The sequence below is a fragment of the Mastigoproctus giganteus genome, chromosome 8, assembly GCF_048544385.1.
Source record: "Mastigoproctus giganteus isolate SK-2022 chromosome 8, ASM4854438v1, whole genome shotgun sequence".
NCBI lineage: Eukaryota > Metazoa > Arthropoda > Arachnida > Uropygi > Thelyphonidae > Mastigoproctus > Mastigoproctus giganteus.
In genome coordinates, this window is record NC_143582.1 from 40,950,533 (window position 1) to 40,968,654 (window position 18,122).

The 18,122-nt window shown below is 38.8% G+C and overlaps 1 protein-coding gene across 1 annotated transcript in view; it reads right to left on the reverse strand.

Moving 5' to 3' along the window:
• Window positions 1–12,098: 12,098 nt before the first annotated feature.
• Window positions 12,099–18,122, reverse strand: part of LOC150081479 (uncharacterized) — a 156,456-nt gene continuing 150,432 nt past the window's right edge. Inside the window, exon 9 of the mRNA XM_090380217.1 lies at window positions 12,099–12,162. Coding sequence (XP_090236343.1) covers window positions 12,099–12,162 — 64 coding nt within the window. The remainder of the gene's footprint in view (window positions 12,163–18,122) is intronic.

Genomic DNA, 18,122 nt, shown 5'->3' on the forward strand with positions numbered 1-18,122 from the left:
GAAGATTCTTCGCTGTGAGAATCTTCCCATATGCACGATGACAATGCGGATATTCTTATCAGAAGCAGCTGTTGGTGATGAGAATATCACCAAGCTATCTAAGATGTTCCTCCTCAAGATTCTCATTCTAATATCGACTTAAGGTAATTCTGAATTTTATCTTATGAAATAGCTAAATTTATTTTAGTTTCATAGTAAAGTATAGCATTTATACAATAAGTTGAAAAATACGATATTTAGCACTATATTTTGTTACCTTTGTCATTTCATTTCCAACTTCCCATTTGCGATACTTGGTGATCAAGATGTACTGACTAATCTAATATTTATAATATACTTTGTATTATTATTAAAAGTTAAATTCATCTTAAACTTACCTTATATATAAATTTAGGTAAGTACCTATGTTACCATATGGGAAAAAAAACTTAATTAACGAACTAACCAAATTCATTAAACAACCGAAACATACTTTCACTACGAAAAAGTCCCTTAGCCCTTCGCGAGGTTGGCGCGTTATTGCTGCTGCTTCCTATGGTTACGCAAAAAGACTGAAGAAATTGCTCCGTTAAGACAAAAGCGGATTCCCAAATAAGAAATTAACCGAAGTCGCAAAATTAATAAAAAGAAGGAACTGAAAGAATTAAAACATTGAGGTATAACAAGCATGGTTTCTTTAGGGGAGCACTCACTCCTGTTGAGACCCAGAACAATTCGCTGCTGGTTGTAATTCAGAACAGGGAGAGCACAAGTAACTCGAGTTACTTATGCTCTCCCTGGAATGGTGGGTTTTGAAAGGAATTTGAAGGGGGGGGGGGTGATGCTAGTTCTGTCGTATTTAAAGAAAGTCGAATGATACTTTTATTTTCTTGCGTCATTTGTATGGTTTAAAGTTACATGAAAATTATCAATTAATGAAAGTTAATTTTTTAAAAAAATTCTTGTTTGCTATGGTGACCATCAGTTGAATGGATTTAGTTATTTTTCAGGCTGAAAGAACGATATTTTGAAATAGTATTCTGATTTGCGTTTCTCAATTCATGTCTAGACATGCTCGAAAATGTGTAAAGCGCCTGTTGACTTCGCCTTGTCCGTCTGCCATAACACCTCCACTTCTAGTGCGAATTGATTTTCATGAAAAGTCATATTTGGGTATTTTGTAAAGATCTGTCGAGCCATCCTAAATTTTATTAAAATAGGACAAATACAAAGCCGATTTTTTTTATCCACGCATGTATCGCATTATGAATGAAAGTATGCAGCCCGCAGCTTGTTGGGAAGTTCGCTTTATAAATCGCCGCTCACAGCTGCTATCACATGGTGAAGTTTATCCGGTTATATGCGCTTTGTAAATTGTTACATTCATATGTTCAGCAGTATTAATCTTATTAATTTTACAAATGTGTAAATGGTGAATGCGAATTTTCACTTACTGTGTATTTTTTTGTACCGTTTAATCAAGCAAAATCCGTCAAAAAAATATTTTAAATTTTTTATCGAAATCCAGGAGAAAATACAGTACGTTGGAAAAAGTTGTGTAGACTATTGCGTATATTGCGTAGAATGTTGTGTAGAATATTGCGAAGCGGTAGGTGCCGTGAAATTAGGGCAAATTACTTTTTCTATATTAATCATTAATAAACTGCTAATTAATGAAAATTTAACTAATTACTTACTTCATTTTAATCAAATTTCAATTAATTGTAATAAAACTCAAAAGCGCCCGAAATATAACGCACTGCGTACACATTACCTCACTTGGAATATTCTTTTTAAGAATATTCTTGTTAAAAAATAAGAATATTCTTAAAATCAACTGAAACACAATCATTGCAATTATTCCAGTAGGAAAATCGAAAATATATTCTCATATTTCAAGCTTTTTTTTTCATCATGATAAACCGCGTCCAGTATACAATAAAGGAATAATAATCACTTCGGAAGAGCTGTTTATTTGTTGTAGTATTAGTGTACGCCTGTCTTGTTGGGAAAGCTGTTCTTGATAAAGTTTTTTGCTAAATACGCATGATGAGGTGATGCATTTAATATGTTGAGTACATCATCTCAAACAATATCCCATCGGCTCTCTCTCCTGCTCTTTCTCTTTGATTATGCGACATGTTGGAAGTTAAAATTGGTATTAGGATGGAAAGAGGCGAATATATATAAATGGATATTGGAAAATTGATGAATATGACAGCTACTACTACGCGTGCAATAAAGAAAATTCATACATGTATTACCCACGTTTCATCTCTATCTTTACAGTAAGATTGCATTTATAGCTAATTACGGATGTCCCAGGAATTGCCAAAAACTTCCCAACATTTAACTTACTGGCGAATGTGCTAGTATGGGCTAGTTTTCTGCTGATTATTTCATCCCAGGATAATGGAGGATTGTGTTGGGGGATGGATGATACTCTCCTGAATCAGTTTTCACTGTCGACGGAATAAAGATCTCTTTCGATATCCACACGGACATGCATCTGCCATCAAGAGACGAAAGCTCTTGGTTTCAAGGCCCGCAGTAATTATTTGGGGGTTTCTTCTGAGTAGCAACGTAGAAATGGCTGCAAGATTAACCGTTTAATAGTATAAGACAGCGAAATTGCGAGATGAGGGTATTGAGAGATTTCTTGAAATCTCAACTTCCTATGACATGGAAATGTCATAGGAAGTGCCTTTCCTCCAAGAATACTGTAGGAAGAGCTTGAAGAGGACATACTTATTTGCAAGAGTGGAAGATCTGTAGGTTTTATCCTTGCACATCTTCTGAAAATCTATGGATAGCTTATTAAATAATTCGCTGGAATTAAATGGAAACGTATTATCCATGGAGGTCATGCTACGCAGCTTGGATCTGTTAGGGAGTGCGTTGGTATGGCTTCCATTACGATCGGACGGACGGTCTAGCAATGATATCCTAGATATCAGGTGAGCTTGAATTTCCGGAGAGTAGTTGGGCGAAGATCACGATGTTCCTGGAGATGATGTGATACTTCCAAAGTAGCATATTTAGATTGGAGAGCAGGACAGATTTTGAGATTGCAGGTGGTAGACCTGCAATCTTATTTATCTTATTCAGCCATTTTAAAATCCAGCATTCAAGGGAGAGGAACCTGGTTTGGTAAGATGGGGGGGGGGAGTGTAGAGGACCATATAGTTGAGGCATATAAAGGAATTGGGCTTATGCAACGAAGAATATATTTGATGATAAGATGCGGATTATGGAAGTTGCAGATCTCCTGTTTCTCTGCCCATATAGCTGCATATATTTTTCTCCCCAAGTGGCTTTAAAGTGAGTCAAGAATGTAAGGTCTTTGTCCAAGTGAGGCCCAAATCCGTATGCTTGATTGGCATTTCCCTTCTTGCTGATAGTAAGAAGAACCATAAGCAGAAAGGGCTTTGTGCTCTGGATTCATATTAATATTAATAAATTATTGTGCCACAGAGCAAAAACGGAAAGAATATGAACAGTTGCAGTTAAAAATACGTGTAATGTTGCATAAATTTACTTTGATGTTCACACGAACAAAAAACACGAGTAAAAATAATACAGGAAAGTAAGAACTCTTACAAAAGAATTCTTTATTGCATACAAAAGGCACACGCCGTACACTTCGCAGCTACAAGTCAGGGGTTATACATAGCTTTCGGACTGGAAGGCATCCTTCATCAGTTATGACCGTTAATCTAAAATACAGAAATATATAACTGTATGTGCATGCCATGGCAGTCATGTATGGTGAACTGCGTGTATGTAACAATTAGCTGTGAGAATGGAAAGGTTGTAGTAGTAGCTGTAATGTCTGGGAACGTTATAAATGCCAACGTTTGTCAGACTATCCTACACGTGTTCAGGATTGCGACTTTCTGGAGTTCCTTGTGTGTGTTTACTGGGAGACCTATTGCTGCCAGGCTGTTATGTAGGGTCTTTGGCACCATACCTGTGGTTAACACGATGGTCGGTATGGTCGTTACTTGTTGCATGTGCCACATCTCTTTAATCTGCTGTCTTAGATTCGTGTACTTCCTGATTTTTCCACATGGGTTTTCTGCCGGTTGTCGGTGTTGGGTACCTCTATGTCAATCAGATAGGTAGCCTTTTCTTTCTTGTCCACAAGGGTTATGTCCAGCCCGTTGTGCAGGATTGTCCTATCCGTTATTGTGGCGCGGTCCCAGTACAGCTTGTGGGTTGGGGTCTCCAGTACTGCCTGGGATTCGTATTTATAGTAGGTTACACTTTCTTCGATCAACTTGTATTTCCTTGCTAGCTTATGATGTATTATCCGGGCTACCTAGTGGTGTCGGAGTGTACTCAGTCTGTGCGATCACCTTGCATCCCGAGGTGATGTGTTGGATCGTTTCTGAGGCCAGGTGGCATCATCGACAAATGTCATCGAACACTCCGGGCTCCTTGGCAATGTATTTTCTATAGTTCCTGGTCTAGGATGGCGAGCATGAATCCTTCAGTCTGAGGGAAGAGCGTCCCGCTCATGAGCCATGCATTGGAAGCAATTTTATATATGTGATCTTGATGGAGATCATTGTAGTGTCTGCCATGGAGTGGCTTCTCTGCCCATTTTTCTAGCTTAGTTTGTACCTCCTGGTTGGGGGAACTCCTCGCTTTCGTTGAATGGTGTACTTTAAAATGTACTTTGTACCGCTAGCCGAGGATCCCTAATTCCTATCAGTTCTTGTCTAGTAGCCCATAAAGCAGCGTCTGCGCGAGTAGCACAGTGGTATCGTCACCGTTCTTGCCACACCGGTTGGAAAAGGCTGTGGTTCGAATACCGTATGACGCGAGGAACTTTAATGGGCTTTTTTCAGGGCTGAATTAGTCGGTCTCAGGTGTAGATAGCAAGGTTCCCCCCAGAAACTGGGTTTTTTCGTCCAGTCAACAGACAAACCGACCATAGAACAAATGCAGGTAACAGACATAAGACATACAGCACGCAGATGACTATAATGATTCGGGTGATCTAAATATAATAGTTAGTTAGCCCATAAAGCAGCGAATATTTTTGTCTTCATATGGGCGAAGTGTTGGGGAAAAGTGAGTGTCTGTCATCGCACTTAAGACCCAGGTCCAGGTGAGAGTGCACTTTTGCCACACTAGACACGTTCACAGAGATGGAGATGTCATTTTTATTCTGCTTGTAAGTTATGGTCAATTGGGCCGACTTCTGTGCATTAATACGGAGCCCAGTGCAATCCAGGTAGCTCTCGAATTCTTGGATTGTGCTATTCGCCCTCTGGCAGACACCTTCTGCTGATTCGTGGTCTTTGGACGTGATGAAGAATTTGGCGTCGTCATCATACGTTATAAAATTGCAGTACCGAGAAAGAAATGGCTCCAGGGCGGCTGCGAAGAGGGTAACCGAAAGAACTCACCCCAGTGGCATTCCTCGCGAGACGGTAAAGCAAGATTGTAGCTTTTAGTGCTTGATAGTAAGTTTTTTTGTTTGAGCAGACTGCTTATTATGTTTAACAAATTTCCTCTTATATTAAAATAATTCTTTAAAATCCCAGTGAAGGCTGGAGAGATGTTGTCTTAGGCTGCAGATACAAAATTTGTATATTCAAAAATACAATATCAATTTGTTTTTTCTCATTTAGTGCTTTCTGTACGCGAAAAAGAGTTTCCAGTAAGTTTGTTATTATTGATCTCCCTCAAATGACTGTGTAAATGTGGCTGAAGCAGTGTTAGTTGATGGTAGGAAGCAGTGCTTTTTCAAATACCTTCTGTAGGGTACAACTAAAGAAATTGGTCTGTAATCCTTAGCCAGTTTTGGGTGCTTAATCTTTGGTATTGGGGTTACAATGTAATTTTTCCAAACTTGCGGGAACTCTCCTGAGTTGATGATTTCCTGATAGATGTGTAATAATATATCTATTATAAATGGGCTACTTATTTTAAGGATGAAGTTGGAAATTTATCTGGTCCAACAGTGGCCTTATTGGGCAGATCGTTGATTGCTTTCAATAAGCTCTTTTTGGTGATTTGTATTTCTCTCAAGGGAGGTCTTGTTGGTTCCTCTCTTGTCGAATAGTTTCGCTTTTTTTAAATATGCCAGTCTGTTCAAAATTTTGTTCCTATTATCAGTAGTGTCAATTTGATTCAGTCCAGGAGAGTTACCAAACGTGTTATTAGCCTATTCCTTGAAAATGCATTCAGTCATATTCTCTGTGTTATTTCTATTACTAGTAATTCTTTTTGCTTGTTTTAATTTGTTATGAACAACATTACATCTGTCTCTGTCTGTGTATCTGTCATTTTGCTTTGATGAATTTTGCCCTCTCCTTATAACGGAATGACCTGTTCAATGCCATTTTCTATACAATTTTCGCTTCCTGAGGAAACTTGCTTTCAGTTGTGGGTTGAACCATTCTTTTTTTCTCTCAAATATTTTGATTTCTTCTGCTGCTTCTTCCGATGCTGTTTGGTTTAGCTTTTTAGTGATCATTTCTAAAGCTTCGTCTACTGGCTTTTATTTCAGGTCATTCCAGTTATAACTAGTTAGATGACTGAGAATGACTTCTGCATTAATATACTTCACGGAGAAAAAATACTTGCTTTACTTTGACCAGTTCGTGTGCTTAACCTGCATGTATTATGGATCTTCAGTGCTACTTCTACTTCAACGGGGTTGTGGTCCGACTTAAATTTTATGAAGGTTTGCGTTAGCCTTATGTCTAACGAACTATGACACACCAGGTCAAGTTGCTGCATTTCCCTTGTCACTGGTGTCCGAAGCTGCATTAAGTGCAAAGCGCCTAGTGTGGCATCCAACTCTTTCATGACCTCCCTGTGTTTTGGAAGAGGCATATTAAAATCTACCGCAATTATTGTCGACTGACTGATTTAGATTTGCAGTAAGCCACGCATAGGGCTCATTTCTTGTCTCCTTTGTGTGCTCAGGTGGGTATATGATGCATGACTGTATATTCTCGTGCTCTTTTAAAAAGGTAACGCAAATCCCTTCAAAATTATTTGAATTGCTTGTTCGTTCTCTTATAGGCTGGTATTTATTTTGATAGCAAATTATAACTCCTCTCCTCGTCTATCTGTTCTTCCGGTTTCCACACATTTGTAGTTTGCTGCCGCAGTTAGCCGATCCAACTGTTTTTCATTTCCCAACCAGGTTTCGATTAAGCAAATGAAATCCAGGTCATCCTGCATCGTCGTTGTTGTAAGGTGTGGAGCTTATTTGAGATGCTGCCCACGCTTTGTGCAAACAAGTGGTTGTGATGTTCTGCATCTCCAGCTTGGGGGTAGTTTTTTTGATTGCTATTGAGCCCGATTCCTTGCATCATTTTTTAACCAGTGATCTGGCCCATCTGTCTCTGTAGGACTTGACTAAGGTATCTACTGGCCAGGCGCTTAGGTCTTGTAGGCGAGTTGCTTTACCTGTGGACAAGAGTTTATAAAGGAGGCGTAAGCTGGGTGTCGTGTTTTCACTTGCTTTACTTACACAGTTATCCGATGTTCACCCTCACACATGGTTTAATATTTCTGGGCTGTATTGTGGGCCTTGATACGAACATTTGTTCTCTGGTTGCAACAGAAGTAATGTTGTAGATTTCAGAAAGCCGTTTGTTTGTTACAGGAAGACATGCTAATACTTTCTCTGTGAACTGGCTTACGTCCTTGGCCATCCTCGGCGAGAGCAGGAATGAAATTTTGGGATGGGCGGGTTTTTCTGTCCTCAAAAGTGTTATGCTTTTTACGTAACTTAGCGATTTGCGCATAGGTGTGTGGGTTTGCAGGAACATGATCTGAAGGGAAAGAGGTAACTCTGGCGTTCATACTCTCGGAATACATGCATGCTCCAATCCTTTCAGTGGATTCCTGTTGTTCTAAAATTTTTGATCCTTTTTTATTTTGGTTTCTAATATTCCTAGTGGAATGTGTGAAGTAATTTCCTTGTGCTGCCCCTAAAGTTTCACTGGGTTTGGTGCTATTGCTTGGGAACTCCTGCAACAAACAGACGGTTCACGGCTGGGCTTGAAATTCACTTATTATTTGGCTGTCTTCTAGATTTGTTATCCTTTCTGATATGGTTTCCCCCGAATTCCATTCGTTTCTTTTCTTGTTTTTGTGATTTTCATTACTTTCTATCCTCATGTGCAATCTATACTTTTCACTTCTACTTTTCTTTGGGTAGCTCTGTCTCGTATAGCACGATTCGTCAGTTTCGGGGGCCGCTGAGGCACCTTGTGCAACGAGGACGGATTCAAAGCATCCTAGCTTTTCCTCCATTCGTTTAAGGTTGTTCAATACTGTTCTACTGTTTGTTCCTTGAGAAGAAAACAGTAGAACATCCTTGCAGATTGCATCAGCCCGCATAAAAAACGGTCTGATGCAATCTGCAAGGATGTCCTTTAATTCCGCACGCGAGACATATTGTTTACTGTTCTCTTCCTGCCTTTTATTCGGGCTATGATTGCTCCTTTGTCTAGCGGAATATCCTTCAGAGTGCTCGCAATCTTCCGGGCAAATAAGGTGATCTCTGCATTTCTGTGCGCTACACGGAACACTTCCATGGCACATTCCAATTTTCATAAATGAAGCGGATGCATGTAGAATGTCTCTTCGGCTTCGGGAAACTTAACGAAAGAAGACATGTGAAATGATTCAAAAGGGTTAGTGCGAGGACTTTCTCACTAGCTCTTTTTCTTGGCAGAGACTCAAACTCACATGACATGAACTGTATGATTTTAATAACCTAAAATGGAGCGGGCACATGAAGTGGAGAAGTTCAGTATGTTATAATGGAACAATTTTAATTATCTGTACACTATGTAAATAATGTGGGGGGGGGGGGGTATCAGGAAAACTAGCTGAGACCGCCTAGTACAATAAATAAAAAATATATATCAAGTTGCTCTTTGTTTCTTAAGGTATGTTCTATTTTGAAGAGTGCATCCATGAGGTTGGGTATCGTGGATCGTCTGAGTAGTGTACTGTGGAGGTATGGAGGGTGATGGCCAAACACATAATGAGTGAAAACAAGTAGTATGGTTTTTTTCAATGATTTCGAGAAGGGTGCGTCCTCCTATAGTAACTGGTCTGTAATCGTTGGGCGATTTTCGGTTACACTTTTTTTTTGGGACAGGAAACACATGTTCCAGGCTTTAGCCGTGAGAGTTGCAAATTTAATTACATTTATCTTCATTGTACATTGTATTCATCTAGTTGCAATAAAGATTCTCTCTCTCTCTCTCTCTCTCTCTCTCTCTCTCTCTCTCTCTCTCTCTCTCTCTCTCTCTCTCTCTCTCTCTCTCTCTCTCTCTTTCTCACACACACTATATATATATATATATATATGTGTGTGTGTGTGTGTGTTCCAGATGGTAGGGTAAGCTCCTGATGCAAGAATGTAGTTGTATGCTTCAAGCAGGAAGTCGATATGCAGTCCATACTTTAACCATAAAAACTGGGAATCCATCAAGGCCAGTGTTTGACGTTGGATAAAACTGTTGATGACTTCAATAAGGCGTTCCTTTTAAATGGCTATTTTATCGAGTGATGGTGGATTAACCTGTATTGAAGGGATAAGGGCAGGCAGGGGTTTGGTTTCGAGCGATTTGGTCCACTCGAGGAAGACATCAGTCGTCACGGGGAACTGTTGGTTCTTGTTGGTGTAGATTCTTCTCCCATGTTTCATTCTATAGGAGATCCAGTCGTTCTGAGCTTTTCCCGTACATAGGAAACGTGTCCGATGTTTTTTGTAGAGTTGGTAGTGAGTTAGATTTTGTGTTCTTTGCCATTTCCAGTATAGTTTCTGTATCGTGATGAAGACGCGTTTCGCGTCACAGAAACTTTCATGCCTTTCTTCCGCATGCAACAATATTCTAGAATGTTCCGGACCAAGAACCTGTGAACCAGTTCTTGGTCTTGGAAGACAGACAGACAGACGGATTTGGAAGCCCCTTCGCTGGCGATATCTTTTAACAAGTTCGCTAAATTGGTGGCGTTTGATCAGGATGGCTAGCAGCGATTTGGTTCCAGTCTGTAGATCTCAGTATTTGTAAGACGATTTGAGGTTGTATATCCTTTAATGAGAATATCTCGAGTTGAGTTCTTTATGGTAATTTTGGCCAGGTTGTTGGGGACAGCAAAGAGTTTCACAAACAAAGGCAATTGGATGATCTGATGCGAATCTGAAGTTCGGCGTTGTGAGAGTGAGATTTTGGTGGTTATGCAATAAGAGGTGAAGGTTTTCATGTTGTCTTTTGGGTCGTAATGGTTAGTGCAAGGCCTAGTCATGAGAAGGAGCCAATGAGGTCATTCAAAGCAACTTCTTGTCTTGAGGACGCCATATTATGATCACAGGAATCAAGGAAAGAAAGACGTGAGTGCTGCTAATTTCCCATTCGAACTTCATATTTACAGAATATGTAAAATCTCATATTCTATAAATATGAGGCTCGAATTGTTTAGTTAATTCCTCATCTTGGAATAGCAGTTTGATATGGGGACCCGTAAAAATTCTCTCTCTCTGTTCACTTTGCCTCACTGATTCAAGGAAACCTTTGCCTCAAAACGTTTCCTCGATGGGGAAAAAAGGAAAATCCTTATCCTTTTTTCCCCATCGATTTCACAAATATTTTTATGAAACCTTGCTTGATGTGCAATTGAGGTAAATAGATGTTTGACTTATCCACCAAAGGTGGATGTGCCACATTTTTCTGGCCGGGTGTAGTTTCTGAACTGTTTGGCCATTTTCTCCTGTAGTGACAGTCTTTCGCTCAGCCTGTCCCACTCGCATAAAAAGCAGCATTACAGTATTTAGTGTATCGACCTTACAACCCAGTCAGCAAAGCTACCACTTTTAGGTCCGTACAGATATTCCATTTGTATTTTTAATAGCATATTTTTTGCAAAAGAACCTCTAGGTTGTTGTACATTTCCTTCATGTGAACTGCATGGGCTAATAGTATAGATGGATACTTACTTCCATTATGAAGTAAAACTGCTTTCAAATTGACCTTGTATATACCAGTGAAAAGCCTCCAATTTTCCAGATGTTACTTTTTCATTAATTCCTGGACATTGTTACAATCAACCAAAGCACCACCATTCATGGGGTAATAAATCGTTACGTTAGATTGCCTCTTCCTATTAAAAGACACCTTAACACCCTTTTCAAGAAGATTCCACTGCTGAAGCCGTGATCCCAGTATCAATTAATGGGATCAGTTTAGGAGATGGCCAAATCTCTGACCCAATCGTTCAATTATGCCCGAGTGATTAAATACGACTTTGCAGCATCAATAATTGAAAAGTCTGGATCTGTACTCGTTCTAAGTTCTGCATCTTCTGTAGACTCCTTTTCTGATCCTGAATCAGAGTCAAGTCGATAAGTTTCTGGTAACTTTGGCACTGACATTGTATCGTCTTGAGGCCGACCTTAGAGTAGAAGGTATGTTGAGATACTTTACTTTATGCTTGGATTTCCCAGAAAAGAAACCCAGAAATATTAGTCATGCAAAATTAACAACCATCTTTGTAGTCTCGCGGTTCCCGCCATATCACCGGAACAGCAAAAAGGCATCAATTTATGACTACGTCTAAGCCTGCCTATCAATGAACATGAGCTACAAGAAATCTTTGGAATCCATACTTTATCTTGATCTCAGATCTTATATCCAAAATAGAGTTATACGCTTTTCTCACAAGTTTTCAAAGTGGCTTCCGCTACGATTTTAATACCATTTTTCGGACTTATTTCATCATTAACGAGACATATTTCATGTACGGTTGAGGTATGCGCGCAATAAGAACACACTTAAGAAATTGTAGATTTTTATTTCTAATTTAAACGCTGTTCACGATTTACATTTATGCACACAGCATTTATTTACAAACACTAATTCACTAAAACACTTGTTCACTTTGTTCACCACTCACTCTCTGAAATACATGCACTTTTTTAAATACGAAAATGCTTGCTTGGTGGGGAACCCAGTCGTGTATATACCGATAGAGAAGTTTCTAGAAGGCTCACAATGTCTCTAGAGAACAACTTAGTCGAAAGTTCCAGAACCTTCCAGAAATTTTCACGCCTTTCTTTCGAATGTAATAATATTCTAGAACGTTCCGGAACATTCTTGAATGTTGTAGAAAGCTCCCGAATAAAATCTCCAGAATGTTCTAGAAAAGTATAAAAAAAATATAATGAGAAATATGAGTAAACCAATTACAGATCTTAGTTTTCGGTCATTAACATTCTATATTTGAAACCTGAGGGTGATGAAAACTTTTTAAGCACATATGTGAATGTTTGAACTTATTTAGTACGAGAATCTGTCGAAATAATTTCAGGGATGTAATTGTTACTGACCAGTGTTATTAGTTGTAGGGGATTTCGTCGTGTGTTTCGTGCAGAATTCATTTTGAATGGGTAGCTTTTATTTTTAGCTGTTCTTGGTTATTTACATATTTAGTTTTTTTCTATCAGTAGTTTATCCTTGCCTTTAATTACTTCTTTTTTATCATAAACCCTCTCCGCCGTTAATTTTTTAATTGTTTAGTGATTTTATTTCATTTAGAATAATTGCAAGATTACTGAACTTTTCATCTTCAATTTTGTTGTCTTTAAGTTCTTGTAGCAATTCATATTAAGATTTTTTTTGCAAAATTGTTAAAAATTCTCAAGAAATACTGTTAGGTCAGATGCCTTGGAGTAACTTTAGGGGTGGTTGAATTGGATGTAATAAGTAAGTGATATGTTCTTCACTCTCGTTTCGCATTTGAAGGCATATTTCTTTTTTTTATGAAAATAGCAATTCGGTGTTATAGTTTTGTCTGTCTGTTATTTTCATTTCTCTGTACAGTTTTTAATTTTTTTGCCATTAAATTAAATAAAAATTTTCAAGTTCGTTAGATAACATTTAATCGTCGTGAATTTAGTGCCTACAGGTCCCTGTTTTTATGATCCTTTATATTCTGATAATCTTTTAAACATGCTTCCTAAAATTTAACTCTGTATAAACGAAAATATAGCCGGCTTTGAAATTAACTCAACGTTTACAAATATTCATCCCACCGATGTCAAAACTTTCTATAAGCCTATGTCTTCTTTAACAATAAAAAGCGCAACCGCTATCCTAAACGTGAAGATTATTGTGGATTTTATCGGCCTTAGATGAATATACACGGGAATGAAGGGGACCACCGTGCTGGAAGAAATATTCGTCTCGCGCGTTGATAGCAGTGCCGTCCCCACCCAAACTGTAAGGGATAAGTTATGTGTGTTATTCTCATCATTTGGAAATAGGGCTCCTGGATAATTTCTGTCAACTTCTAAAATCCAGCACGCAAAGTACAATTGAAATTTAAATGAAGAAGGCCTCTCACGGTAGTCATTTGAACTACCATCCAATAAACTGAACAGGTGCTTTATAAATTTCTGAATCTGAACAGGTGCTTTATAAATTTCGCTAATCATATCAGCAAAATCCCTGTTGATATGGTTCATGAAACAGATGTTTTCTCATCCTTTTCAACAAGAACAATTGGTTATTTACACGATACAATTCATTGGCATCTTTATATACTGGTTATTAAGAGCTCCCTAGATAGAGCCACTTATAAATATAGATTCCCAACTCATAGCTCTCGTAGATAGTACAGCTAGTACGATCATCGACCTCCCCCACACACCGGGTGGAAAAGACCTGAGTTCAAATACCATCAATGAGGCGAGGGTTATTTGTATGAGCCGTCGGACTTAGGCATGGGTAGCATGGTTTGTTTTTCCAGAAACTGGTTTTCCTTACAGCAAATAGCAAATGGATCATAGAACACGCATATTATATACGACATATTACAGACATATTATATACGAGAAATATGGCCTATGTTGCTGATGCGCATGAAACCTTACAACCAACTTCAACCTACAGAGTTAGGGGGATATATGTATAAAAAATATAAATTATCGTATTAGGCCACCCAAATAGTTTTATTCATCTGCCATGCATTCTGTATTATGTCTGTAAATTGCGTGTGTTCTATGGCGATTTGCCTGTTTTGCTGGACGAAAAACCCGAGTTGTCGCGAAAAAAAAAAACCTTCTGTATACGCCTGAGACCGACTAACTCAGCCACGGAGTAAAGAAAGCTCATAAAAGATCCTCGCGTCAATGACGGGATTCAAACCCGAGCCTTTTAAACCCAGTGTAGGGAGGACGGTTACGATACCATTGTGCTACTCGCGCAGACAGAGTTAGGGGGAGGGGTGATTATCAGTTAGACTGTGAATGTGATCTAGCTTACTTTCACCAGTCTTACTGTCCCCGAATAAAGAGAAAAGCATCCGCTTACATTATCTCCACAATTGAGAAATTTTGTAGTACTGTAGATATTTTTGAAATGAAACTCCTTTGGGCGCGATTCAGGCAGTTTTCAGATGGGAGTAACTTGCATTCGTGGATTGACAAAAATCGCAACGAAAATGCGATCGTTGCCATACATAAAAGAATTACAGGCACTCTGGACAGCCAACTATCATACTAGGATAAATGCCATGGGTTTCGAGGCATCACTGAAATTAAGCAGCATTAGACACGCTTAGTATATTAGGAGCGTAACCACCTGGGAATACGCGGTGTAATTGAATTTTTGCCTTCCTTTCTTTTTTATTTTGTTTTGTTAACCTGTGGAAAATATTCTTTCGATTTTCACGTATCATTTAATTTTTTTAATTGGTAGTTTTTTTTTTTTATTTAAATAAATACAAAAATACATAACACTCTTTATTTACAATCATATGAACCTGTGTAAGAAACTCCAACAGAATATGGAGCTTCCCTTACAAAATTGTAAAACATAACAAAACTCACAAGACTCAAGTAAAAGAAATGCATGTATGCACACTCAATGACATTTATGTATTCGTGTATGTATGTATGTGGCCTGTTTGTAGCAGATCCAGGACCTGGGTCCATCTCCGCAAATTGTCTCTATCTTGACTACAAAATCTGTGTAATCAGGGCCTGAAATTTGAGCAGCCAACACTCGAGCAACTACTGCCTGATGTCCGGCTCCACGTCCCAAGGCACGTGGGGCCGGACGTAATCAACTATCTTCGCTTCGATAGTACGTTAAAATCCCGCATACACTAGAGGTAGTGCAATACCAGTGGATGCCAGCAATCCCGTACTCAGGATGCCCAGTCCTGAGTACCAACAGAGAAAAAAAAAATAATAATAATAATAAATAAATACTAAAAAAATAAATAATAATAATAATAAATAAATACTAAAAAAATAAATAATAATAATAATAAATAAATACTAAAAAAATAAATAATAATAATAATAATAAATAAAATAAAATAGTAAATAATAATAATAAATAAAATAAAATAATAATAATATTAATAAATAATTTTAAAAAAAAACACCAGTGGTTGACATCTTTGAACAACCTCAAAGATTAAAAGAATTCAAGTCCAGGATGACTGATAGGTGACACAGGGAACAGCTCAGCAAGAGCTTGTTGAATTATCCAGTGTGGTGAAGCATCTGCATTCTTCTGCTGAAGACGTGGTTGGTGAAGATTTGAAGGGCTTGAAGAAAGTTAATATTATTTTCAATTAAGTCTTTAAGATTGACTTCTGAGATGTTCTGAACCTTATTTTTAAGTTGTCCGTTGTTCTTCGTAGTTGGGACAGGACAGTAGAATGTGGTTCGAGGATTCCTCTTCCCCAACAGGAGCAATGAGGATTTGTCGCCAGTCCGAATTGGAACAGTTTCGCTTTAAGAGCGCCATAACCTGTTAAGATGTAGGATGTGTTCATGGATGTGTAGAACCAATTACAATGTGGCTTATACATGGCAAAGGTGACATTCAGGATAAAAAGTCTGGTGACCTGCTCAGTGGGACTTTCATCCCATCCAACCTGCAAAGGGAGAAGAGTTTATTCCATAGGTTTATTTTTTCCTGTTTGATATTTGTAGCAGGATTGCAGTCTATTCAAGAAGTGAGGTTGGTAGACCTTTTTTGTGTTTGTAGATGAAACCGCTAAAGCTATATATAGGTCCAGGGGAAGGGCCCCCGATAGAACCTGCAGTGCATTAGTTGATGTTGTTCTTGGTACTCGGTGTGTCGCAAGCAGCATAGTTCTTTGGAAAGGAGTTTGGCCCGCATTTTACTGTTAGTGACCTTTTGTAACCAGACCCCAGCAGCATAGGAGGCAATCGGCAAGAACACAGCTTTATAGTAGAGATATAGGGTTCTTCTGGGGAGTCCCCAGTCCGAACGGGAGATCCTGATGACGGCTGCAGTGAAGGCTTTGGTTTTGTTTTCTAAACTGTTAACGTGTGGTTGGAAACTAAGCCTGTCGTCCAATATTATGCCAAGGTGTTTAGTTTGTGCAATGTATGGAATTTTCTTCCCGTGAATGAGTACTTTAGGGGGTCTGCGGTAATCGAACCTGTTTTTGAAGATCATTAGCTTTGTTTTTGTGTTTGATATTTTAAATTTATTTGTGAGGATCCAGTTTACCAGGTCATCCAGGACAATCTTTGCAGAGTCCTGAAGGATTCTCCTGGATCTACCTGAAATGCAAATAACCAAGTCGTCTGCATAGGCGAAATTGACGCAGTTGTTAAAGCTTCTGGTGAGCCATTGGTCAAGTACGGAGTTCCAAAGGAGTGGTCCTAGCACTGACCCCTGTGGGCAACCTCTGTTTATAAATTTTGAATATGACGGGTATTGGGCAATGACCTGAATTGATCTGTTACTGAAGTAGGATCTTATGACTTTGTAAAGATATTGATTGCAGTTTGCCAGTCTAAGGGACCTGACGGAACTTTCCCACCAAAGGCACCCTGAAAATCTACAAAGATGGACATCTCACAGACTGCTATGGAATGTGTACAGTGGTTTACAAGGGCTGCTGTGGCATCTTCCGCGAAGGATCCTTTCTTGAAGCCATACTGCGAGTTGTATGAAAGGTTTTGTGAGTTTAGGATAGTTTGGATTCTGGGACCAATCAGTCTTTCAAACAGCTTTCCCAGGTTGGCTAACAGAGAGATTGGGCGGTACGCTCTTGGGTCGGTATTAGGTTTTCCCGGTTTTTGAATAATTTTAAGCAATGCCTGCTTCCAGAAATTGGGCAATATGCTTTCCAAGAGGCACTTGTTGTAGAGATTTAACAAAATATTAGGGTTGAGCTCATGAAATCTGGTGATGACTGCATTTTCTACCAGATCAAGGCCTGGACACTTTTTAGGATTCAACTTGGCCACCGCAGCACCAAGTTCAACAGCAGTGAAAAGTTCAACGTTCAGGGTACCTTCGTAAGTGGCATTGTCTACTCGAATCTGAATTTGGTGCATATTGTCAAAATTGGGATCATCTTCGAGAAAGATGTGTTCAATGATTTTCTCAACTGTTCAGTTCCCGTTATATGTTTCACTGTTTTGATATTGCACTGTGTTGTATATATTTGGGCAGATACTTTTTGTTCCTACAGATCATGTATATGAGCCCCCCAGGGGCCAGTGTTCCCTGCTTGGGAAACCAATTGTCTCCAAGACCTTAATTTGTTCTCTGCAATGGGTTTATGGTAGATAAAATTATTTAATTTTACCTTAAACGTTTGACGATTTTTCTTTATCTCTTGTGTATGTAACTGTATATTTACAAAAATATTGTTCAAAATCTGTATATATTTTAATTTAATTTTACGTTAAACGTTTAACGATTTTTCTTTCTTTCTTTTTTTTTTCTCCCTCAGACTTCTTGTTAGCGGACACTTCTCTCTAACGGACAAATTCTCGTTCCCCATGGCTGTCCGTTAAAGGGAAGTTTCACTGTATATGTTGTGCCCATTTTTTATCTGGCTTATTGGCCGCCAGGCCCCTAATGGGACCCGACGTTGCCCATACCTCGTCATGTGGAGGCTAGCCGGGTGTTACCAGTGAGTCAATTGTACTCTGAAAGGTCCTGCCACTTGCTTTCCTGGGATTTTAGTGGCTAGGACCTAAAATAAAATTGGAACAAGCGCAGTTGATTTTAGTTCAGTTACATTAAAACGCTAATGTGGGATTTGACGCTGAAGGCCTGTTTCTGAGGTGCCTAAAAAGGTCGGGCGAATTTTTT